This window comes from Daktulosphaira vitifoliae, unplaced genomic scaffold (genome assembly GCF_025091365.1).
Source record: "Daktulosphaira vitifoliae isolate Bord-2020 unplaced genomic scaffold, ASM2509136v1 Scaffold_1, whole genome shotgun sequence".
Classification (NCBI taxonomy): Eukaryota; Metazoa; Arthropoda; class Insecta; order Hemiptera; family Phylloxeridae; genus Daktulosphaira; species Daktulosphaira vitifoliae.
In genome coordinates, this window is record NW_026099572.1 from 39,765,635 (window position 1) to 39,791,855 (window position 26,221).

The 26,221-nt window shown below is 25.9% G+C and overlaps 4 protein-coding genes and 1 long non-coding RNA gene across 11 annotated transcripts in view; 1 reads left to right on the forward strand and 4 right to left on the reverse strand.

The window, feature by feature from the left end:
• LOC126898972 (Ig-like and fibronectin type-III domain-containing protein 2) overlaps positions 1 to 1,882 on the reverse strand; it is a 60,257-nt gene extending 58,375 nt beyond the window's left edge. Inside the window, exon 1 of one of the 4 annotated variants that reach the window (XM_050673440.1) lies at positions 1,701 to 1,882. In XM_050673440.1, the coding sequence (XP_050529397.1) occupies positions 1,701 to 1,758 (58 nt within the window). In that variant the 5' untranslated portion in view covers positions 1,759 to 1,882. The remainder of the gene's footprint in view (positions 1 to 1,700) is intronic. The other 3 variants (XM_050673414.1, XM_050673423.1, XM_050673446.1) reach the window with 3 other exon arrangements.
• Positions 1,883 to 7,617: 5,735 nt separating this feature from the next.
• Positions 7,618 to 12,169, reverse strand: LOC126903513 (uncharacterized). 3 transcript variants are annotated; one of them, XR_007703523.1, is made up of 4 exons: positions 11,871 to 12,169; positions 11,509 to 11,800; positions 8,604 to 8,756; positions 7,618 to 7,835 (listed from the first exon to the last, which is right to left on the reverse strand). It is a non-coding gene; the product is annotated as an uncharacterized LOC126903513 (long non-coding RNA). The 3 variants fall into 3 exon arrangements; XR_007703522.1 differs by lacking the exons at positions 11,509 to 11,800; positions 11,871 to 12,169 and adding exons at positions 8,915 to 9,051; positions 10,554 to 11,468; XR_007703517.1 differs by lacking the exons at positions 11,509 to 11,800; positions 11,871 to 12,169 and adding an exon at positions 10,554 to 11,447.
• Positions 12,170 to 12,333: 164 nt separating this feature from the next.
• On the forward strand, positions 12,334 to 19,353 carry LOC126903501 (N-acetylgalactosaminyltransferase 7). The gene is made up of 12 exons (XM_050681680.1): positions 12,334 to 12,552; positions 12,672 to 12,862; positions 13,104 to 13,312; positions 13,461 to 13,627; positions 14,938 to 15,145; positions 15,384 to 15,560; positions 15,625 to 15,742; positions 16,040 to 16,165; positions 16,231 to 16,452; positions 17,842 to 17,940; positions 17,999 to 18,124; positions 19,003 to 19,353. Exons 2-12 carry the CDS (start codon positions 12,695 to 12,697, stop codon positions 19,141 to 19,143), a joined length of 1,761 nt encoding a protein of 586 aa, XP_050537637.1. The 5' UTR covers positions 12,334 to 12,552; positions 12,672 to 12,694; the 3' UTR covers positions 19,144 to 19,353.
• A 3,253-nt stretch (positions 19,354 to 22,606) lies between these two features.
• LOC126893551 (CGG triplet repeat-binding protein 1-like) lies at positions 22,607 to 23,170 on the reverse strand. Its single transcript, XM_050663867.1, has one exon. It carries the CDS (start codon positions 23,168 to 23,170, stop codon positions 22,607 to 22,609), a length of 564 nt encoding a protein of 187 aa, XP_050519824.1.
• Positions 23,171 to 24,921: 1,751 nt separating this feature from the next.
• On the reverse strand, positions 24,922 to 26,199 carry LOC126895811 (uncharacterized). 2 transcript variants are annotated; one of them, XR_007701724.1, is made up of 4 exons: positions 26,022 to 26,116; positions 25,861 to 25,951; positions 25,701 to 25,787; positions 24,922 to 25,057 (listed from the first exon to the last, which is right to left on the reverse strand). XR_007701724.1 is itself a non-coding variant. In XM_050668054.1 (4 exons), the coding sequence occupies exons 1-4, from the start codon at positions 26,127 to 26,129 to the stop codon at positions 24,939 to 24,941; spliced, it is 333 nt and encodes a 110-aa protein (XP_050524011.1). In that variant the 5' UTR covers positions 26,130 to 26,199; the 3' UTR covers positions 24,922 to 24,938. The 2 variants fall into 2 exon arrangements, 1 of the variants encoding a protein (XP_050524011.1); XM_050668054.1 differs by having other exon boundaries at positions 26,094 to 26,199.
• Positions 26,200 to 26,221: the final 22 nt, after the last annotated feature.

The following is a 26,221-nucleotide window of genomic DNA, read 5'->3' on the forward strand; positions in this document are numbered from 1 at the left end:
GTTTAACTATACATGAATAAAATAAAATTCAAACATAAACCAAAATTTAAAAAATTCTAATTATAAATTTAATTTTAATTTATACTATAATAAATATATTATAAATAGTTAATAAATTTTGTTTATTTTAATAAGAATTAAATACTGAAATGTATAAGATGAAACATAGAAGAATTCTTATCTGTATGTCATGATAAAAATATAGGTAAACCTATTCATTCTTGTTTTAATAGTAGAAAGTAATAATAAGACACCATTTAATTTTCAAAAGTTACCCCTAAAATCTACCATTTGGAATAATTTTTACCTACAATAAACTTGATATTTATAATATTTATAATTTATAATCTATAAAAAGAAAATGAATTTCAATTTATACATTTTTATGAAAAAATCATTATTTAACGAAAAATAGGGAGTAGTTAACTTAATAAAGAACACTATATATTTTCCCAATTCAATTGATATTAATAGAATAATAATAAATCTAAGCAGAAAGCTAATCGTAAATATAAGTAAACCAAAAAAAATGTCTTTATTCAAGCGAAATATATTACCTCTTAAATTACATAATTGATATAAAAGCATAATTAAATGAATTTAATTGTAGTACATTTGTTTCACAAACTATCATTAATATCATAGTAGTACTGCGGTACTACATACATATAAAAAATTATTTTTTAGATTCCTTACGCTTTTAATAGTTCAAGTTCAAAAAATAAATTATCAAAGTTGTTATTCATGAAAAATCAAATTATTAGTTATAAATTTTTTATTTAAAATTTATCAATACATGGTATTATTTTTCATAGATATTTAAATGCAAACTATTCTATTGAAATGATCTTTCTAGTTATAATTATTTCTTTTAAATAACAAAACGTAGTATTAATCAGTGGGTCATACAAATATCTGGCATAATATTTCAAGCGTTTTTTTTTTTCATTATAAACCCAGCAAGAATAGTATTTTTATTGAAAAACTGATTTTTAAAAAACACATTTTTATGCAGGATACATAAATTAAGATTACAATTAAAAAACGCATAAACATACAAGGCTATGGAGTAATTATAAACAGGTAGCGTAATAATAATTATAGAGATGCGAATATTAAAATGTTCAAGTACAATAATGATTTTGAGCGTAACATTCAACTTATACTCATCATAATTTACTCAATTTAAAATATTATATTTATAAAAACACTATCATAATCACAACTCAATTATATAAGTTGTTTTACCTAAATTATTTTTAAAATAAATCAATCATTTACCAGTATTTGACAAATGAATAAATTATTAATAAATTTTCCTAAAATTAAAAGTAATTCTGTTCTTATATAATATATAATAGTTTAATATAATATAATAATTGAACTGAATAAAATAATTACTCCATATGAATACTATCGTGTCGAATTCTAGACCCAGACGAACTTCGCAAAAATTGCCAGATTTAAATATATTTTTCATTTTTATTTAAATAAAAACATATTAAGAGCTTTGAGTTAAAAACAATAATTGACTAAAATAAATTATTTTGCCAAGAAAAAACAGAAAGCACAATAGCTTTTCGTGATTACTTTAATAAAATGGTAATTTCCATAACTTTAAGATAAAGAATGGCAAAATTATTTAATGGGATCAGTATATAATATCAGTATGGAACAAAATATTTTAAAGAATTACTTACTTCGTTCTAAAATAAATGCAAAATATTTCTGAACAAGAAGTTTTAAATGAAAAGGCATACAAAACACGTTAAATAGTAACGGACAACGGAATACAGTCGCGTTCGATTTTAACAAGCGTTGCCCACGACACGGAGAAACACTAGACACACACCAAGACGCGCGTCCGACTGACAGCTGGTTAGGGACTCCGGTAGCTTGTACTTTGGGGCGAGTGACCGCCACCACTTTCGCCTCTTGTACGCCGCACAGGAACGATGCATACCCCTACCGTCTTACTATGGTATGTCTCAATCACCTTTCCAACAACAGCCATAAATATAACAAATAATTTTGAAATTAATTTTAAGGGCAGTTAAAAAATGTAACAATGGTAAACATTTTTGAGAAGAGACGGGTTAAAAAAGTTTTAGTAAAAATCTCGTTGTGTTATATTCCCCTTAAGAAAAAATCAGTAATTCTTGTATTGATTAGACCAAGTAAAATATACTGAAAATACAGGAACGCCTAATTTTCTATTTTTTATTTATACAACCATCAAATAAAATAACGATATTACTAATTAGGTCATGATCACGATAAGATATTAGAAACGACACATATATAATTGTTTACATAACTAAAGATTTTAAAAAGTTCAATATAAAAATTACCGAATAGCATATACAAAACCTATTCTAAGTAAATAGAAATACAATATTAGATACCCTGTTTACATAGTATTATTAAGGACATTAGACTTCATTACACCTTATAATTAACTATTAAAGGGCTAAGAATCAGAACCCTCTTAACTCTTTAGTCGGTCATTTCTTGTTTGGCCTTACAGTTCACTTGCTTCGCTACTCACAAAATCAAACCTCTACTTCGTTTCTACAACTTTTAACCTACTGTATTTTTGCACAATCTAGTTAAAAACAATTTTGTCTTTATAGTGTTCATTTCGTCTCTTTGTCAAAATAATTAATTCTTTTTATTTAATAAACATTTTATATATCTTTAACTCTTCTCTTTTAATCTATATCCGTTACTGATTTATAACTTTAAGACTATTATTTATTCATTTAATATCTACATCGAATGACCGACCTTGGTCACTAGACGTTATCTTTTTTGTCCAAGAAATATTTAGGTAATAATAGTTTTAACTCATTAAATACACTAATTAAGTAATAATTAAGAATCTTCACTCTTTTCATATATATCTACTTGCTATCACTATCTATCTATCGCTGTTATTTGAGATATGTTCAAATGTAAAAAAAATATTTCACAGATATCTTTTTTTTTTACTTCATATTTACTATCTTATCGTTCAATAGTTAATTACATAGGTATTAAATAGAGCGGCAAGGGAAGACATGTTTCCTCTCTGGAAAAATGCGATCCTCAAAAAAAGTAGTTGATTAAAAAAAATAATGTATACATTATTTTTAATCTAAAATAGGATTTGATAATGAATACCTATGTCCAACATAACAATATTATGTATCATGATCGTTATTGGACGGTGTTCATAAAATCAAGATTGAAGATTATAAACACACGATTAGTTAATAAGTATAATTATAATTATAATTATTACATACCAAGGTTATTAAGTCTAATAACCTTGATTAAATACAGCAAAATTAATTGATAACAATATTATTCACTGGAATAATTTATGATAAAAGATATTGACATGAGTTTTTAATAGTGAAAATGTCATTATCAATTTGCATTTATGATCGCCGCCTTAATAACTCTTGTGTCTTTCACGCTTGGGGTACGAGGATCGAATCCTGCTCATCGTAGTAAATTTTAGATTCGATGCGAAGATGAGATGGTATTAATTTGTTGTTTTTAATGTGTTTTTATATTTAATTTTTTAATTTTTTTTTTTGTGTCTGTTACCACTTTTTCTCAGCTCTCACCGAACCGATTTCTCTCAACGATACATCAAAAGATCACAAATCGTATCTAGTCGACAAAATTATCCTCAAAAATTGAAAAATTTTCCTCATTCCTCGTAAATGGGAGATGTTTCCAAAAAATTACATATTTAAAAATCGCTATTTTTCGACATTTTTAAAATTTTTTTTTATTCAATACTGCCACCACATGTTGAAAATTGTATGGATCAATACAGTTATTTTTTAATAAATACATGAGGTATTTACCTGGTATGCCCACAGGAAGGATTTAAAATGACAACTTTTTCACAAAAAAATAACTTTTAAAAGTGTTTCGAAAATACTGACACTTTTATATATACCTTAAATTAAAGCTTATGTAATGTGCTTAATTATGGAAAAAAAAAATTTCGGACTAGATTTGGTTTTTATGATGAAAACGGACATCAAAGTTAATAAAAAATATACGATTTTAGTAAAAAAATTCTTTTTTATATTCTTAACTCTATAATGCTATAACTTTTTGAAAAATCATTATAATTATATTATGATAAATATTATTTATATTCTTCTTTTATGTGACATATTTTTTTTTTAAATCGGACCATTTCCCTTTATATATTTATATATTATAAATATATATTTATTCATATATTACACTTATAAATTATAAAACTTGTAATCAGAATATAAATAAGGAAATAGGAGATCAAGTAGCTTTTGGAATAATCCACCAATTTTTTTAAATTAAACACTATCTACAGATTTGCTTTAAAGCGATTTTTATGATAGTGATTTTAATCACTGTCAGATATCATTTATAACGGACCCAACTATGCCATGTCGTCACTGTGCTGCGACCCCACTATGCTGGGTTTTTTTAATATCATTATTAATTTATTATTGATGACTAAAAGTTTTCCCCTCATCTGAATTTTATCATAATGGCACCTATAATTGATTATATTAATTACAATATTATTTATTATAAAAACGTTATTTATTATACAAATACTATGTTAAGTATAAATTGTAAAATAAAATCTATACTAAATACTTTACGACACTTGGAAACATGTATCATCGTGCAACGTTAATTCCCACTCTTTTTCAAACACCTCTGCACTCCGCGTCAAAAAATAAGAAACAAACCTTATTAAAATGTCTATCAAAGATAGTGCTGTTAAATGATACATCTTTGTGGGGGAGTACGATTATTTTTTACTTAGTATGATTATAGACTACAATAGAGATGTTTTTGTACGAAACATTAATTCTTAATTTTTTTAAGATGATGTGTTTAAATAATTTTTTACTTTTTTTGCGTCAAAATACTATTAAAAGTACCATTTTGAGTAAAAAGTCGTAATAGAAGAGGAGGAGTTGCGCCCGCTCTAGTACCCTATAAATCTCCTGACAAGAGTGGAAACCTTTAAAAAAAGAACCTTTAAGAACCGGTTCAAAATCATTTCTAACGAAAAAGATAAAGAAATGAGAACTTTTCCATAACCTCAAAGTATTTGTTTTAGAGAACTAGAACTCTGTGAAAAACTAATTCTTTTAAGGGTTCATAAAAACTGTTGTTACCTCCAGACACCTTTAAAGGAGATTAATTTAGTTGACCAGGAAGGATACTGGGAAATATTTACAATAAGATTAATAATATATTTGTTATGTTTTAAAACACAAAAGATATATAATTTATGTAATTAAATAATGGGCGTTCCCAAATAAATTGATAGTTCTTTGAGAAATTACACACACAAATTTATATATATATATATATATAGTTCAATGATCCGACCTTGTCTTCACACGATGACTTAACAACGACTGACTCGGTTCAATCCTTTGGCCCTCTACCATGTAGCCAATTGGCATGAAGACCAATTACAACAATACAGTCAACTTATGATCACTCACACTTATGATACCAAAATATATAAATATGGAAAAGAAAGTAAACCTTATTACATTATTTACTGGTAACAGTACGCGATTTCTTTTCCATTAAAATTATTAACATTTGAATAAGCATTTGTAATTGATATGCAAAAACAATTAGTAGTATAATTCAGATTATTAAATAAAATTATAGAAACATTGTCTAAAACATGTTGAATTTTTAATTAAATAAGTTTATATATCATAAATTGAAACGTGAATATTAATGAATAAGTGCATTTATTATCAAATCTCCTAACAAGAAATATCCTATAATAATATGTTTACAATGATAAAATCACGCAAATTAATAATTGTTATCACTTTTAACTTGGCTAACCATGGAACACTCGTAGTTGACATACGATAATGTTTCTTAATTTTTTAATAAAGATTAGAGATAACCATTTCTGTATAAAGCGTTAAACGTTATTATTATCCATGGAAAAGAAATCGCGTACTGTTACCAGTAAATAATGTAATAAGGTTTACTTCTGTACTTTACATAATATGGACTGACATTTGATACCCAAAGGAAAATTATATAAAAAATAAAAATTTAACAAATTTCAAAATGCTGTAAAAACGTAACTACTTTATTAAAATAAGAGTTTATGGTATTAAAATTTTTCTTTAAAACTTATCTATAAAATGGCTTTCTTAAAATCTTCAAAAAAATTTTAATAAAAAAATTAATTTTTAAAATATTTTTTGTAATTACGAAAAATAACATAAAACATATTTTAAATATAGTTCTATATTGTAAAAATGTATTTAAAAAAAAGTATAATACGTTACGTAGATTATAAGTTATATGAGTCAATTAGATCCGTTCCACTCTGTATATAATACTGAATATATATGTCACTGCATATTAAAACAGTTTAACTTGGCTGTCATAAAATGACAAAACTATGCCATTTCAAATAAAAAATCCCTCTTCTGAATTTTATGTATAATTTTTTTTACAAAAACGGTACCCATTTTCAACACGTAGACAAGTCCATAAGTCAATTTTTTCTTCAAATTAAAGTATATTACATAACATTTGATTTAAGATATATAAATGAGTGCTAGATTTTCCGTAAAATTTTTAAAAGTTAAGTTGAAAAAGTTAATTTTTTGTAGAAAAGTTGCCATTTTAAAACACTCTGTGAGTATGTAACCGAGTAGCAATTCGAGTTCATACTGGGTTCATTTAATATAGTAACAACGGTGCTGAACTCAGTTCAAAACCCGTTCACAGCACGGTTCAAAATGAGATTTGAATACGGATTTTAACATGGGGTGAACCGAGTTCTACAAAAGTTCAGAAAGAGTTCAAAGACCGTCCCTCGGTTCAACTATAAAACCCTCGATAACAGTTCAATAATCGTTCATTAGTTCAATAAAAGCAAGCTCTACGACGATTCATTAAGCGTTCATTAGTTCATTAGCAGTTACGGTATTTTAAATTAAATGTATAGGTTTTGTAAATATTCAAACATTTTATAATTTTAAAATAATAAATTGTATTACTATATACACAATGTATAAAATAAAATAAAATATATTATATGTAAATATAAAATAAAATAGTTAACCTTCGAATTTTAGGTTTATTTTATATTAAATGATAATTAGTAAACAATCCATTCATACAATTTGATAATAATTAATATAAATTAATAACAATAGTTAATTTTAAATAAAAATAATGATGTTAGCAATGTCAGCAATTTATTTACTGTAACTCAGTTTGATTTATTGTTGTACAATATATACCAAAAAAATCCAATAAAAATATTTTATCATAATAAATTAATCACTAAGGTGTTATAGAGTTTAGACAAGAAATATATAGTTAATATTAGTACAGTATTAGTAAATTGTGAAATTGCAATAGTTGATATAACAAAAAATATTACTGTGGTTATAAAAACAATTAGTAATTTTAATTTAATTTCCATGAAATTGAATAAAAGAAAATCATTGCCATAAGTACAACAAAAGAAGTAAAACATATAAGTAGCATTCAATAAGATGGCATAAAATTACCATGTTTTTTTTTTACTGTTTTTATTTCGTTTCCTAAATGCTATATTTTGTTTTCACTATTAATAAAAAAACTGTGAAATAATCTAAGTGAATAAATTTTAAAAATCATTTACAAAAAAATGAAATGTTGATTGAAAAAAAAAAAAAAAAAAGGATTTTATTGCTGTGATGCTTTATTACCAGAATGCTTTAAAATATTAGCTATTATTTTGTTAAATGTTCTTTCGTGTTCAGGTATTATGATTTAGCCAGACATAGCATCTAAAAAATAAAAAATAAACAAACATTAGTACATATAATAACTAGTAAATATATTTGTATAGAACATACAAGGATTCAAAAATTAAGGATAAAGGATTCCCATTATTCGTAACAATTGGCTTGTTTTTCTTTATTTATTGAACATGTAGTATATCTATACAACAGATGGACGGAGCACAGGCAAAACATGTTGTATAGAAGGGACTATTTCATAGAAGAGTGTGGGGAACCCCAAAGTTTATTAAAATCATAAGACGGCATTTTTAAAATAATTTGTAGAATTTTGTATCCATGAAAGTACTTTGTCGGCAATATTCACTTCACACCCCCATAAAATTTACTACTAGGATCACTCCTGTATACAGGTTGTAGCATCATCTTCATTTCTTTTTATACAATGATTTTTTAACTGCTATTTAGAAAAGAATAAAAATACTAATTATACTATGATATAACCAGTATTTTTTCTCTGTAATAAAAAGAAGTAAGTCTGTTTGGGATTTACACCAACAATCTTTATATTGTTTGAAACCTTATGGCTTCTTCAATGACAGCATTTTAACCAACATAGCGTGATCTGTACACACGACACCCCAAAATCATTCAAGTTTTTCTATGAAAAATGTAGTATAAATTAAAAAGTTATTTTTTCTTTGTAGTTTCAAAATTAGTCTTCCAGACTTAGTTTGATTTACTAAGGCGCTACCAATATATTAACATATTCAATTTGCATTTTTATTACAGTTTAATGTTCATACCACGAATTACCTAAAAAATGTGAAGCTTATTAAAAGCTTGTTTGGTGTTGTCACAAAAACTAAAATTTGCGGCCATTTCTCTTGTCATACAAAAATCAAATGCTGTTCTCGTATATGCACTGAAACTTTTAATGGTACCCACTTTAAGCAACAAAACATTTTTCTAGAAAGAAAAAAAAACAATAACTCATCAATTATAATAAATTAAATTATATATATATATATATATTCATAAAAATAATAATATTATTATTATTATTTTTATGAATATACAATGTTACAATTATAGATCAATCATTATTAAAATAGTTGGTATCTTACCAGTATTAATATAGGCTCTAGTAATTGTATCCCAAATAATATAAATAAGAAGGGAAGATAAGAATACTTCAATAGAACAACCTTTCAAGTTAAATAAAACATGCTCCCAAAGAATAATTTTATTTAAAATAATATACCTATAAAAAATTAATAAATTATATAAAAATAATTAACAACTATGCTTTGGGTATAAAAAATTTTATAATTTACTATTATATAATAGTAAATATATTATATTTATTATTTTTTATTATTTTAAATAAAAATATTTTAATACAATAGAGTATAAAGTTTTAAAGTTATTTCATAAATGTCAATAGATATTTATTCAGATTTCTGGAGAAGAAAGAATATAGGGAGTTCAAATATTTTTGTGTAAATGATAAATTATTATTAGTTATTGCACTTCCGGTTAATATGAACTCAATGTTCAAAAATGTTTATTGAGTTATATCAATTTACAATTAAGCGCCAACACATAAAGTTCAGTTAATAAACTATACAGAAATTAACCTTTTAGTGTTACAGTATTCAAATGTTTGATCAAGTACATGGCTATGCTTTGTAAAATATTTATTATACTTATAAAAAAGACATATTTTTTAAATATTGGAAATTAAAAAAGCATGATATCCATCAACATTTATTTATTGTAACTATTTGATATAGTGAAGTAAAATTAACATGATATTTCATAAGAAGTATTTTATTTTGGTTATTATTTAAGTTATAAAATAATTGTGTTTTGGATATTGGGTATTTTAGACAACCTAGGTATATAGATTTCTGTTTTGGGAAACTACTGTGAATAGTTTTATTTATATCTTAAAATTATTTAGGCTACATGTAAGCCTGTTCCTCATAGATTAAAATGTGCCTTTTATAGGTTGATTTGTATAAAAATCTTGTTGATTTAATGGTATAAAGGTTACAAATAATTACAAAAATGAGTTTGATGAAAATCTTGTTTAATGTAAAACCCTGTTAATTGTTAAACGGTGAAAACCTTTATACTTTTCATTTATTTAAAATTTGAATTATTGAAATATAATTTTCATTCAAATAGATGCAATTCTTTTTAACTTAAAATGTTTGATAAATTTAAATTATTGAGTAGTACAATAGAGGGATTTTCATTAAAAATCAACAGTTTTTTAAGAGATGGTATTTCAATGTATACAATTTTGAGAAATATATAAAATGCACCATTTTAAATATTAAAATACAGAAGTAATTTGTATCACATGTATCAATAAATAAGAAGATCTAAAATAAGCTAGAGCTGACCCCAAATAGTTGGGATAAAGGCTTAGGATATGATGATAACGACAATGATATATGATTAAAAACATTTTAAGCTCATGGAAAATCTTGAGGTATCTGTTAATAACTTCATAACAACATAACTAACGATAGTACTTTATTAAAATAAATAATTTTGCATTATAATTATAATTAATCATAATACAAAATGTGAAAATTTAATATATAATTTACCACTTGTATCTATTACAATTACAATAAATGTAGTTACTAAAATGTATGATTATCTTTTAAAAAAATAATATATGCTATTATTAAAATTAATTAAAATAACTATTTATTATTTTAGTCCTAAATTTAAATTAAATGTACTTACATTTTATTGAACTTTTCAGTTAAATATATATGTGAGAGTGAACAGGGATAAAGAGCAGTCTTGACAAGTTATCTAGTCGCTGTGAAAATGGCGAATGTCTCAAAACATAATTTGTAAAGAGAGTAAAACGATCGTTGATAATTTGAAAAAATGTCACAGTAAAAATTAAATAACAAATAAAAATCGCGCGAACTAAAGCTGTTGGTCAACGGTTACTGACACGTCTGGTTATTCCGCCAAAAGTTCGTATGTTAAATTTGCGCTATAGTCTCAATGAAAATAATTTATAACTATTATTTTAAAGTTTTTTTTATTAATGTACTAATCAAGGGATAATATGTTTAATAACAATATAAGTGAATAAAACTATTTGAATGGCTATAACCGTTACAACGATTCTTTCATTATAATGAAAGAACTTTGATGAATCCGTACAATTATTTTGAACATTGAACGGTCCCAGCACTTACTAAAAATTGTTCGGTTATTTATTGAACGCTGAACTTTCCTGGAACTTATAAAAAATTACACGGTTCATTATTGAACATAGAACTCTCCCAGCACTCGTGGGTCGCTTGAACCGACCGTGAACCAAAATAATGCTACTCGGGTAATGGAATAGATTTTCAAAAATATATATATCAAATGATAGGTTACCTAAACAGTCTTTTAAATTTCAAATATACTATAACAGAAACAAGTTGAGAAAAAAATATTAACAGTATCTATTTAGGTAAGTATCTACACATAAAAATATGAAATGACAAATATAGTAATATAATTTATAAAGTATTCAACTAGTTAAAAATATATCAACAACCTTCATAGGTTCCATTAATATAAAACATGTGTATATCACCTTAATTTTTTATTTCTATCATTTTATAACCCTTAATATATAAATTATTTAGTTTCATGTGTAAACAATAATTAATTACATGTTTTTTAAGCTTACATTAAAGAATTAATTAATTGAAATTTTGAATAATCCAAAGCAAGCAAGTACTTATACTACCACATTCGTATCATAAAATTCATTTCATTTCAAATTTAAGTTCTTTTGCAATTATTATTTTTTAACAATTTTGATCATTCGAAAAAATTTCTCATATTAACACTTCATTCTTCAGTGCTCAACATTAATGCGTCCACCGGCATTTTTCACAGATTCGACTTAAAGGGATGCTAGATTGTACTCCATATAAAAAGGGGAACCTGTCCCTCTTCGACCACCATCACCTTAAACACTTTTTTATACGAAAAAACATTTTTTTTTTAATTTCAACGTGTAAATAAAATAGTAAATGATAAAATTACTCAATATTTAGTGTTAAAAATATCTTGCACTATTATCTCCTTAATAATAAAAAAAACAAATAGTTGGTTAAGAATTTATTGTTGATGCACAAAACAAATTAATACGAAAAATGTTAAGCTGGCGACTACAACCAAAATGCAATTGCTATTATTTTATTTAAACATTTTATCTGGAAATATATTCAAACGAAGTTCATTTAATTTAAATATGAATATTTAGTAAGTTTATCAACCACTTAATATAAAAATCAAGTTTAAATTAAATCTTTAACGACTTTTTATAGATGTTCACTGTTAGGTAGGTAACAAATAATTATTTCTTAAACTGATATTGAGTGCTTAGCGTGGCGAATATTTCATAGCTTTCTCGTAAAGAGGGCGCGAGTTCTGTGAATATCATGCCACATAATCTTACGTTGTGATCCCGATAAAATATGGTCAACAGATTAAGTACTTATCAAGTATCACGTAAACAAAATTTAAGAAATAATTTTAAAAATATAGAACGCCGATGGTCATATCACGCATAATTTGTGTTTATTAAGAATATCCACCTATTATACAAAATTATTCTGTAAAATGATTTTTTTGTCACCTGCCAATTTAGTTAATAGTATCTAGTATAAATTATATTTAATTTTTTTTATATTTTTAAAATTAACTGCTTTGGAAAATTGCTAATGTAAGTACGTTATTTAAACATTGACCTTGTTACACTAACAAACTTTTTTCTTAAAATGTTCTTAAGATAAAATTATTTTTGTACAAAATTCTATTTTGAATTTTGTTTTTACTTCACAGGTATTCATTTTATTATTTTTATCATGTCAATGAGAATGAGAATTATACAACTTAAACGAAATAAATCTACTCGAATTGTAGTTGGCTTGGTCATCATTATTGTGCTTTTATTTGCCTTATTTAAACGTTCAGAAAATATAAAAAATTCTCATTTACCATCATTTAGTAGATATTCAAGGCAGTCTATTGAAGTAAGTGTATTTGAATAAATATTAAATTTTAAAGAAATATGTATAACTTTTGTAGAAAAAAATTTTTTTTACTTGAAAAATATTGGTATAAAACATATAAAATAGCTTGATTTATCTAGTAGATTAAAAATTATTTCTCTTACTAAACATGCTAATTCATAATGTATTTGATAAAATGTAATATCATAAATTTCTCATCAGAAAAATGTATTTTAAAATTATTTGTTCTAATTTATTACAGTCTCCGTTATATCGCGAGGGAATTCTTGGTAACTATGAACCAAAAATCCCAGTTCCAGGGTCAGGTCCAGGTGAAGGAGGAAAACCTTACAGAGTTCCAAGTAACAGAGAAAATGAAGCACTCCAGGGTATATCAGAGTATGGTATGAATATGGCCTGTTCAGAAGATATTTCTCTCAATCGAACTATTCCAGATTTACGGATGAAAGAGTAATATTTGATTAAATGTTACATCTCAACTTTCCATGAAACCTTATAAATATTTACAATTCTTTTCTTTACTTCTGTTAATTTTTTTTTAACTATACTGCTATAAAAAAATGTAATAGTATTCATTAATTTATTTATTTGTAAAAAGGTGTAAATATTGGACCTATCCTGAAGAATTACCCCGTACTAGTGTAATAATTGTATTTCATAATGAAGGTTGGTCATCTCTATTAAGAACAGTGCATAGCATTTTAAATAGAACTCCTCCTCAATTCCTAGAAGAAATTCTTCTTGTTGATGACTTTAGTGATAAAGGTAAACTATCTGTTCACTTATTGTAATGTAAACAAGTAGATCATTCTTTTCAACAATATCTTCAAATTTTTGTTTCTTTCTGGAAAGAAAAGAATTAAAATGTATAGAAATCTGTATGAAATTAATAACACATTCTACTCTCAAGAAGTTTAATATTGAGTTTCAGATGTATCAATTTTGCCAGAATATGCAAGATAATTCTTTTAACACTAGCAACTGAATTTCTAATTAAGTGGCATTTATTCACTTAAAATAATATTTTTTTTGTAAATCTTAGTTTACTTATGCATCTCCATTCATCTGTTATAAAATATGTTTTATATTTATCCTTTATGTCTAATAGGATTGTCAACTTTCATTTTATAAATGAAAACATACATAATTAACTAGCTTAAAAAGTAAACAATTATATAAATAAAAAATGACTATTAGACCAGTATTTCAGAAGTTATTAACATAATTATACCTAGGCAGAAAAAGGGAGAGGCAAAGACATGTCTAGTAATAAAAATAGTAGCCCCCACCCTCACCTCTTGTCATTACTTTAAATGATTAATAACTTTTGAAATATTTATCCAAAAGTTGTAACCGACCAGTCATTTTCTTAATTATATAATTTTCTTTTTTATAAGATGTTTATATACGTATGTCATCATTAAAAAAAATAAAGTTGATAACCCTATATGACAAGAAATATATATAAAAATTATTTTATAACTAATAAATAGATAGTGATGCATATGTAACTAGCAAAAGCGAAAAAAAGTTATTAGTTTAAGAGAAATTGAGTGGCTAGTTTTAAAAGAATCACTATTTATTACTCTTTAAAGGAATTTTAATAACAAGTAATATAGTGTAAATTAGAGGGCATAGGGAGCTAAGACTTTCTAAAATTAAAAAATAGAAGATTTAGCTCTCTACAAATAATAATCTAACCTGTTAATTTAATAGATAACTTTTAATAATATCTATTTTTTATTTTTGTACATATTTGGTATGAAAAAAAAGCTAAGAAAATTCTTATAAAGGATCCAAAAAAATTAAGTTTAAATTTTCACTCTAGATAAGTATAATAGAGAGTTATTATATTTTGATATATAACATTGTTAAAAGAAGTAAGCATAGTGTAACATAATTCTAAAACGAATAAAAATTCATATGATGATGAATTCAAAATTCATATAAAAATTTAATTGTAACTTAGTATATCTACAAGATTAACTTAATTTTACAACTTTTAATAAATTTACATAAAAATGAATAGTTAAGTAACTTATAAAATTGTAATGTCTTATAATTATTATTATTAGAAAACTTGAAGAATAAACTAGAGTATTATATAGAACAATTTAATGGTAAAGTTAGACTGATAAGGAATTCTGAACGTGAAGGATTAATTAGAACAAGATCAAAGGGTGCTTTCAACGCTAGGGGAGAAATTATATTATTTTTGGATGCTCATTGTGAAGTTGGTTACAACTGGCTCCCTCCTCTAGTTTCACCTATTGCTCTTGACAGGTAGATAAAAAATCTAAATAATTTATTCTATGTTTTAATTGTCTAGACTAGGCACCTCCTAGTTCAGTCAATAATGTGTCATTCATTAAAGCTTAAATATTTGGGTTTGATTCCATTGCATTGAATTATGTAAATTTTTCCAACTTTTGGCATAATCAATACCTTATAGAAAGGATGTTAAATATGGCTGTTATAATGTTTGTCATACTTATTATAATCTTTTTTTTTTTTTTTTTAGAAAAATTATGACAGTTCCTTTCATAGATGGCATTGATCATAATACTTGGGAATATAGGCCTGTTTATGAAAAAGATCATTTTTTCCGAGGTATTTTTGAATGGGGTATGCTTTATAAAGAAATTGAAATTCCAATTCAAGAAGAACAGAAAAGAACATATAAGAGTGAACCATATAAGTAAATCATTAATTATTTTGGAATAGAACAGAATAATTTTAAGTAATAAAAAAATGTGCTTTAGATCTCCAACTCATGCTGGAGGTTTATTTGCAATGAACAGAGATTATTTCATTGAACTTGGTGCATATGATCCAGGATTACTAGTATGGGGAGGAGAAAACTTTGAGTTATCATTTAAAGTAATTTCCTTTATGTTTTAAGAATTCAGTTCTCTTTCATCTAACTTTGAACTGACATTTATAATCCTTTCATTTAACTTAGTCTTTTGCCATCTCTTCTCTTGAATTTTATGACTTTATTAATAAAAATAAGCTCATAAAAATTCAAAATTAACCAACTTAAAAATACTGTAAAAATTTAATAACAACTGACAAAATAAAAAATTTTATTTAAGACTTTGATATATTAAAATAATTCTCCTGATTTTTTATATTCTATAAAAAAAAAAATTACTAGTTAAACAGATAATTTTTTAGATTTGGCAATGTGGAGGAAGTATTGAATGGGTTCCCTGCTCTCGTGTTGGACATGTTTACCGTGGTTTTATGCCTTATGATTTTGGAAAACTCGGTAGCAAAGTAAAAGGTCCTTTGATTACCTATGTAAGTACTTTAATATATTAGGTTTAATTTTATATTTATAATTTAATAATTCTTAACTATTACAGAACTATAAACGAGTGATAGAAACATGGTTTGATCAAAAACATAAAGAATTCTTTTATACCCGTGAACCTTTAGCTCGTTATATTGAAATGGGTGATATTAGTAAACAATTGGAGTTAAAAGAAAAGCTTCAATGCAAAGACTTTTCTTGGTTTATGGAAAATGTCGCTTTTGATGTGTATACAAAATTTCCAGAATTACCTCCTAATTTGCATTGGGGTGAAGTAAGAAAATGATTACTGATAAACTTAGTTTTAGTTATTATTGAGGTGGACATAATGCCCATGCACTCAGACTTGTTGGTCCATTGTGCGTACCTCATACCGAATTGTCTTGATTCGGTTTACCCACCTAAGTGTTATCACCAAAGTGTTAATACATTACCAACCATAAAGTCACCTCTAAAGATGACCAAAGAGTCCTGTCTTTCTGGCGAAATTAAGTATCTCTCTGGGTTTAAGGTTTTTAATATCCTCTTTTTCAGGAAATGGTTTATTCAAGTAGTTTGATCTTAGTGTGGACAAGGCTTCACATTCGCACATGATGTGAAATGAGTCTTCCTCTTCTACTCCACACTTCCTGCACAATGGTGATTCCGATACCCCCATTGCGTTAAGATGCTTAAGCAGGTGACCATGTCCTGTCAGTAGACCAGTCAGGGTGCTTATTTGATGTCTAGTCATGCTATTAAGATCACCCAGCAATAAACCAGGGGTCTTGATAAACATTTTAGATTGTCTAGGTACTACCAAGTACTTCCAGATTTTCCTGTGTTGTTCTCTGCACCAATTCTTGGGTAACGCTTTGAGCGATTGCTCAGTGAGCCCTACCACTGGTTCTGGTCCAACATAGATGTTCTCTGCTCCTTTCCTGGCTAGAAAGTCAGCATTCTCATTTCCAGTGACACCGTTGTGTCCCGGTACCCACGCTAGTGTAACTTTGTTGAACCTCGATAGTGATTCTAAAGTTTCCCTGCATTCGAGGACCAGCTTTGAATTCACCTGATCGTTACAGAGTGCTTTCAAAGCCGTTTGACTATCACTTAAGATAGTTATCTTCCTATTTTTGTATACCAGCAGGTTCTGAGCCCCTACCAGTATCGCCATCACCTCTGCTTGGAAAACAGAGGGTGTTGTGCCCAATGACATACTGACATTTATTCGTGGTTTTAAGCCCCAAATTCCAGCACCTACCTTTCCTGATTTTTTGGATCCATCTGTATATATCACAAATCCTCCTTTGTCAGTCAGGTGGTTAATATTCCATTCTCTACGTGTAGTGATCTCCACTTTGTAGGGAATGTTATTCTTAAGAACCGGTTTGATATAGTCCAAGGGGTATTCTAAAAAGCCCTTGTCTATCTCTTTTAGTATTTTACCATGTTCTGTTGTATCACTCTCCAAAGTCCACATACCTAAGTTGTGGAATCTTAGTGCTGTAGCTTTGGCGTGAGCTTTCATCTCTAGATGCAGAGGAGGCAATCCAATTAGTGCCTCTAATGCGACCGTTGGTGTAGTTCTTAATGCTCCAGTGAGGGCAATAGCAGCCATTCTCTGTATGCTACTGATAAACTTAATAGTCGTTTTGTAAAATATTTATGCATTTACATTCAGGTTCAAAATGTTGGTAAAAAAAAATGTCTTGATACTAGAGGACGACAACCTCCATCATTAATTGGCTTAGAATTATGTCATGGACAAGGAAATAATCAAGTAATTAAATAAATAATGATGTAATCTCAAAATTAGTTTTCATAAAATTTCCATATAGCTTTTCAGATTAAATTCTAAAGGACAGTTGGGTGTAGGAGAACGTTGTGTTAATGCAGACAGACAAGGTGTCAAATTAGTTGTTTGTTCTTTAGGAACTGTTGATGGAAACTGGCAATATGAATCAGTATGTATTAATACTTAATCATTAATCTTTCTTTTAGATAATTCAACTTAAGTTTAAAAAAATTTACTAACATCCAACTACATAATTTTTTTATATTACCTTTCAAATAAATTAAGAATTTTTTTAGAAAGCTTTTAATTATTTAATGACTGAAATTTACTGTATTTGCAAAAATAACATTTTTAACAATTAAATAAAAATTAATTTGCAAATAGAACTAATGCAAAATAAGTGGTTTTTTTTAAGTTTATGAACACATTATTAAAAGAAAAAAGTTTCATCCATTTACTTGATGATTTAAATGTTAACAATTGCTTACAAGCCCAAAATCTAAATGCTTGAAATATAAATATTGGGGTTCTTATAATTTTAACTATTGTACAAAGCACTTGATAATCAGGTAAAGATATTTTAACTTTTTGAATTAATTAATTTAATAATTATGAATTAGTGAGGTTAAGTAATAGACCAAGCCAATTTGGGCTGAAATAATTCAGCTCTTAATAGTTTGCTATGAATAAATTTAATGCTTTATAATTAATGAAAGATCATAAATGCATAGCAATAAAATTTGTTTTTACAGAACTTAGTGGTCTTGTAAAAAAACCAATTACTTAATAACAAATTTTTCTTTGCGTGTAAAATAAAAATATCTAAATTAAACATTAATTGATAACTTTAGAAACTTGCATACACACTAAAAAAATAATTTTCATTAAACAAACAAGACATTTATTTATTTAACATTTAGTAAGGCAATAAAGTGTGTATAACCAAAATAAAATATAAGACTTTAAATTATTTTAAAGTAAATTTGGAGAAACTTTGGTAATCTGCTAATTTTGTCATAAAATTAACATTTATTATTTTGTTTATAGGCTAATAAATTATTATTTCATACGAAAACCAAAAAATGTCTTAATGCCCATCCTTCATCTACTCAAGTAATGCTAGCACCCTGTGATACAAATAACGCAAATCAACAATGGACATTTAAAGCAATTATACCTAAATGGTGAATGGACTTGATTTCTAGTTATAGATCATATATATCATATGTAAATTAATTGCTACTTGTTATTAATAATAATGATTATTTATAATTATTGAAAGTTATAATTAATAATTTAAACATTTTATTTTGTTATTGAAATTACAAGACTATCATTGAAACTACTTATTTTATAATCAAATTTTTTACATTTGCTAATAAAGATATTCAATTTTTATATGTGGTTGATATTTTTAATTAATGTAAATATTTAATATCCAGAAAATACATACCTTATTAATTTTACTGTGATATGTCTACTATTTTTTGTATGTGTCTGACATCATTTTTTCTCTACACTCTCTGAACCGATTTTATTAACAGTACATCAAAAGATTACAAATCATATCTAGTTGCAGATGGCAAAAATTTCCCTCAATACCCGTAAATAAGTGGAATACCCAAAAAATTACGATTTTTGAAATCAGAATAAATTTTTTTTATATAAATACAAAACTGCCACAAAATCTATTTTAAAATAGTGGCATTATAGATCAAAAAAATACAAAGAAAACAGAGGTCATTTATAAAATGAACATTATAAATACTAATATTATTATTATTAATAGTTTACCTATTTAATCGGGGAAAAGGAAGAGAGAAAGTGCCAAAAATACTAATTTTTTTGTCAGGGACTATATACATTGAATATTATAACTGTATTAAATGAAAAAATATAGAAATGTTTATATTGCATTAACCTTAGGCTTCAAAATATAGTTCAACATACAGTTAATACTGTATAAGTACAATTCATGTTATAATATGGTAGCTCTCTTAAAGTCTTTAATTATAAAGCATAAAACAAATAAAAATTAATAACACATGAAATTTAATTTTTTAAGTATTTTTTTTTTAAGTAACTAAATAGCAAAATAAAGATTAATTATGTACTTTGAAATGTAGTATAAAACCATACACAAATGACACTTAACTAACATTTTATAATAAAATAAAAATAACATTTAAAAAATATCTACTTTTTATTAGGTTTTCTTACTTTAAAAAAAACGGTAGCACAGTGTAGACGCGGGAAAGTATGGACGTGGTATAGTTGGTACAAGTATAGATGATATCTGACAGTGATTAAAATCATTATCATAAAAAAAGCTTCAATGCAAATCTGTAGTGTTAAATTTTAAGAAATTTGTAGATTATTTCAAGCAACAATAATTCTTATTCCCTTAATTTTATCCCGATTAATTATTTTATTTATTATTATCAGGGTTCGGATTTAATAGTACCAAAAATTCTAAAATATGCGCTATAAATATGCCCTAAAAACATCAAAATAGCAAAAAAAAAAATACAAATTAAAATTGTATTAAATTTATTATTTAACTATTAAATAACTAGGTCTACAAAAAAGCTCATTATCATTTTCCCGTAAGATCAAAAACTTAGCAAAAAAATTTAAAAAAGTCCAAAAATTTGAATGTTCCTAAAACTTTGAGTTNAAAAGTGCAAAAATTTGAATTTTCCTAAAACTTTGAGCTTAGAGCGCGCCCTGTTAATCATGTTATATGAAGCTCAAATTTTGCAGATATTATACTTAGACCTATAGGAACAAATTCCCGGGCGGCACTCTTTGAATTTCATAAAAAAAAAATCGTTCATATATAAATAAGGGGCACCCTAATATATATGTATAATTACATTTTTACAAAACATAATACATTACATTACGTGATTTTATTTTGAAAATTATTTTTTATTTTTTTTGGAATATGCTTTCATATTCTAAAAAGTACATATAAAATTAATTTAAATTTTTAAAAAAACTTCATTTTGTATTTATAAAACAATACATTTGTATTTGCAGGATACACGTTAAGCTAACATTGGCAAAATAATCATCTTTTCGCAGTGTCGGCCTGGCTCAGAAGGCCCTCATTAAATTTAAGATTTTTTTTCTCACTGGACCACTGAGAAAATTGTCCAACAAATTTAATTATTATTAAAAAAAGGAAAGGCTATTCAGATATTTTTTTCAAGGAAATATTAAACTGATTTCAATAAATGTATATTAGATTTTAAACAAAAAGAACTTTAAATAAATAATTTTTTACTCCTTAATATTTTTAACTTTTCTTTGAGCACCACTGGAGATTATAATGGTTTTACTTATAATTTAACATTGATTATAAAACTCATGTCACAAAATTAAATTTTTTTAACGATGAGTTAATATATTTTTAATTTTAGATGACACACAGAATTTTTAAATAAGAAAAAATTAATTCTACTTATATATAACCAAAACTTACTAATTCTTAGCATAACTCATATTAGACTTGTAGCAAAACTTACACAGTTTAATACTATTTTAATTTTTTTTAATATAAGTTAAAAATAATTTTAGTAATTAATTTTCAATTAAAATTGCTGAAAGAAAAATTAATCATACTCTTCTGAGTCTATAAAAACCTATTGGAAGAAACTTCCAGAAAGTAATAAGACTAAAAAAAATGTGTTCAACAATTACTGCATTGAAGTTGGATATACTGTGTTATTTTATACTTAGATATCCTAATGCAGCACAGGAAAAAATCCAGACATCCCCAAGAATGATTTTATATTGTACAAACAATTTTATGTGTTATATTAGTTATTATTTTTTAATATTACACACTTAGGAATTAATCACTAATAAAATTGCACAAGACAATTTTTACAGCACATATTTGTTATAGAAAAATTAGTTTTCAAATGGATCTTATAGATGTTAAAAAATAAGTTACTGTTAGATAAAATTTTGTGGATCGACTGAAAAAACAGTTAACTAACAGTTTTTTGATTTGATGAAAATATTTTGTAATTATTGGATAATTAAAAAATAAAATTCTCAAAGATAAATATATATTCTAACAATAGAGAAAACTTTTTCAAAAATGTACATTTGTATTAAACACTATTAATTTTATGTTACTTAATGAATGACTATTATCATTCGAGTATTAATAACATATGTCAAATGTGAGAAATTGTACCAGAAAATAATAAGCAAAATGTATATTATTGTATAATAACTATAGTAGCAAATAAATGCTAATTGAATAGAACATTTTAATTTTAATTTTACAATATTATTAATAATAATATAATTAATTTAATCATGTAGTGTTTCTGTAGCCACGTGACCCTGACGTTGCAACATATACGATCAATGCGCCCTATTACTAACAATGCAATCGAAATATAATATAACTTTCGATGCATAATCAAACTATCGATAATGTCGGAGTTTTCACTATTTCATTTTTTAAATTTAATGTCGGAGTAAAATCCGTCATAATTTTGGTAACCTATGAATCAGATGGTCGGAGTACCAGATGTTCGTAACAATTACTACTTTGTCAAATGTCGAAGTATGTAAATGTCGGAGCATCATCAGTTCGTGGTAAAGGTGCTCTCCCAAAACCAATACCTTCTCAGCTTCGCATCGAAGCTAATATGGATCCAGAATGTTCAATATCCAGAGTACCAATGATGACATTAGCAATAAAGCGTTTTTCGACGTCCGTGGTTTCATCGATACTCACCCAGATGCGGTTATTAGATACTTTATTTCTAATTTTTTCGATAGTTTCATTGTAGATATCCTCAACGTATAATTTTCTCAGTGTTGATTCATCTGGAATTGGATTTTTAGTATACTTTTCTAAAAATTGTCGAAACTTTACTTTGGATAATTTGTTTAGTGGTATATTTGTAGAAATAAGAGTCTTGCAAAGGTCGATATTAAAAGTAGATTTTTGTGAAATATTTGTAAGTAACTGCTGTTTCTTTTCAATTTTATTTTCCTCTCTTTTAATGGGTTTTAAATGTTTTTCCGTTTTTAAGTGTTGAGTAACGTTAAACTTTTTGTCACTATTAACTTTACATTCGCACAATTTGCAAAACAGAATACTAGCATCAATCAAAAAAACCTCATCGCCAAACTCGGACAAAAAATACCCAAGTCTCGAATAGTTCGATGTTTTATCTTTCGGCATCTTACGTTAAATATCGAAACAGAAAAGCAAATAGTACACTATTGAGTAATGAACGAATATGAAACAAAATTAAACGATACGGAGAACTGACTGACGCTAAAATACGTACTATAGTCCAGAGGTTCTCAAAGTCAAATGAATCACGGACCCCCATCTAAAGACCTACAGTTTTAAAGACCTAACCCTGATATGTGCTCGCGGACCCCTGGGGGTCCGCGGACCACACTTTGAGAAACTCTGCTATAGTCGACAGTATATCATATCATCAACATTATGGAACAATAATAAAATTAATTTAAACAAAACAGATAAGAAAGTATGAAATGTATAAATATATTTGACTACGGCCGGCTACTTATAAATAAATTATGACTCATAATCAATATTAGTATCAATTTTCAATATAAAACGAAAATGTGGGATTTTTTCTTATAGATTCACATAAATTATTAATATTTTTCATTCAATATTTACGAGATTTATAAAAAATACAAAATAAAGCGTTAAGTTACATATTTTAACATAAAATAGCACCAAAACTTTAAAAATAGCTCTAAAAACCTAAAATACTTCAAATATGCAAAAAATAGCAAAATAAAATTTCATATTTGAAGTCTCTGGTGCATAAAACAAATTTATAGCCCACTCTACTATTTTTATCTGTATCCTATAATAAGTAGCAAATGCTATAAAATCCGAACCCTGATTATTATAATATATGAATAAATAATAATTATAGTAATTAAATTTAGTATGAAATTGATATTCAATAATTTAATATTGTAATTTTTACGGAGATATTTTATTATATAATAGAACAAGGAAAAAAACGCTTTTCTGGGTGAAACTACTTAGCCTGCTCGGAATTTCAAAATTTTTTTTTTCAACGAAAGTACTCGGTCACCAGACTCCGGGAAAATTATTGGCGAAGGTCGGAAAATTTTTGCCGCTCGCCCGCGAGCGTTTTAAAATTTCGACCGTTTTCGAGAAAAACGCTCGCTGACGCCAGCGTTTTACGACTTAAAGTTTGAAATTTTCATCAGACCCGCCCCATGACATTCCTGAGATGTGATAAAAAAATCAATTCAATCCGTTCATTTTTCACCGTTTTACGAGCTTTTTTTTTTTCATGCGCTCGAGACGCCAGGGCGACACTGGTTGCGACACTTTACGACATTAAAACGATTTTTTTTACGATTCGCAATCATACCACGGCGTTCTGTACGTGCCGAGGAAGTGCCAAAAATCGGAAAATCCCAGATCCGACAAAAACTCTGGCCGCTACGAGCGTTTGAAATTCATCAAATTTTAACGGAAAATGACGATTTTTCTGTTTGCTAATAATACACATGTACGCGTCCTATTATATCTTATTATATAATAGAACAAGGAAAAAAACGCTTTTCTGGGAAAATTACTTAGCGTGCTCGGAATTTCAAATTTTTTTTTTTTAAGTCCACGCGCATGTTTTTAATTAGGGTATTTGTTCGTTTCTGCGCATATGTATTTTGTGACTTTTAATTTTAAATTTTTAAATTTTAATATTGTAAATATGCTATCACATTCTTTTTAATTAGTTTATAATTCAAAATATTTTGATTTATATAATGGGATTTATTGGTATATTTATCTTTTAATTTGTTTGATGATTTGTTTTAAAATTAACATAATGTTGGAATGCACTTCATTGAAGCTGAGTTTTCTTAATGAATTAATAATTTTTCTATTTATAAGATATTTAATTTATTTTATTAATTAATTAATATTATTAATATATCACAAAATAATATTTATAAAATATTTTATTTTTTCCCTTGGTATTTTTTTTATTTTTATACCAACATTTTTCTGGTGTGTGTTTTGACATTTTTTGGCAATAATTGCACCCTGCAACAAAATTTAAACGTATTATTCAGTTTCTATTTTTATTGGTGTATTTTTTTGTAGTATTATTTATATGAATGGTAAAAAACTTTATGATACCTTAGTATATACATCTGCGTATGAATAATTCGCAAATTAAAAACTGTTTAACTACAATTTTTAAATATCATGATTGTCAAATAAAATAATAGTTTTCAGGAATCTCATAAAAATATTGTATTTAACGTAAATGCTAAATTATTTTTGGTTTAGTCAAATACAAATGTGTTTAAAAAATAATAATTAATTCGAGTTACATATAATTATGTTTATAGAAAAATGGTTCTAAGCCTAATTTTTCAATAAAATTTATCATAATATAAAACATTTAAATATCTTAAATATAGTATACATATGTTTAAACTGTTTGGGCGTTATACATTTTTTACATAAACCTTATCATATAATGTTTTACAGATATTTTAATTAGTCATTAATTGTGTATATAATTTTTTACTATTAAATACAATATTTAGTTGTTAAATGTAATGTAATTTTAAACTATAGTATATAATTTAGAGTAGTTAGAAAAAAAAATGTTTTTCAATAAATGTTTGTTGATTATTGATATTATAGAATGAATTATATAATTTTGGATTTTACTTACATTTTGTAGAATTATTTTTTTTATTTAGTGCTTTTTTTTTGTAGCAATTTATTGATAAATGGCCAAAAGAATGGCAACTGTAACATCCTATTTTATATAATATTTCTTGTTAATATATGGGTGTAAATTATTATATTAATATTTTGTATTTGATACGTACTTTTATTGGTGTTTTTTTTCGGCACACTTTTATGAGGAGGCGATTTAGTAAAAATTACTTTATTTATGACACCACCTTTATTTATAATCATCTGTAATATAGTTTTCAGTTTGATTATAATACAAAGTATTATGAAAATATGTAAAATTATATATACTTACGGTCAATTGACAATATGCTTATTATAAATGATAGATTTTTATTCAAATTCTCATCGAACAATGATTACTTACCTTACGGACTGTTGCTTTATGAGGTATAATACACATTATCAGAAAGTATTAATTTAAAATTTATGGAAGGCAGACGGATTATTAAATTGAAATCACAATACACGCGCGATAGTGGATATAATAAACTT

What these genes read in the sequence shown, in the direction of transcription:
- LOC126903501 (XM_050681680.1), top strand. Translation starts at nt 12,695, where the DNA reads ATGTCAATGAGAATGAGAATTATACAACTTAAACGAAATAAATCTACT. An exon ending in CCAGATTTACGGATGAAAGA is followed by an intron (nt 13,313 to 13,460) that starts GTAATATTTGAT and finishes ATTTGTAAAAAG; the next exon opens with GTGTAAATATTGGACCTATC. An exon ending in GAAACTGGCAATATGAATCA is followed by an intron (nt 18,125 to 19,002) that starts GTATGTATTAAT and finishes TTTTGTTTATAG; the next exon opens with GCTAATAAATTATTATTTCA.
- LOC126893551 (XM_050663867.1), bottom strand. Translation starts at nt 23,170, where the DNA reads ATGCCGAAAGATAAAACATCGAACTATTCGAGACTTGGGTATTTTTTG.
- LOC126895811 (XM_050668054.1), bottom strand. Translation starts at nt 26,129, where the DNA reads ATGTGTATTATACCTCATAAAGCAACAGTCCGTAAG. An exon ending in ATAAAGCAACAGTCCGTAAG is followed by an intron (nt 25,952 to 26,093) that starts GTAAGTAATCAT and finishes ACTATATTACAG; the next exon opens with ATGATTATAAATAAAGGTGG. An exon ending in GAAAAAAAACACCAATAAAA is followed by an intron (nt 25,788 to 25,860) that starts GTACGTATCAAA and finishes TATATAAAATAG; the next exon opens with GATGTTACAGTTGCCATTCT.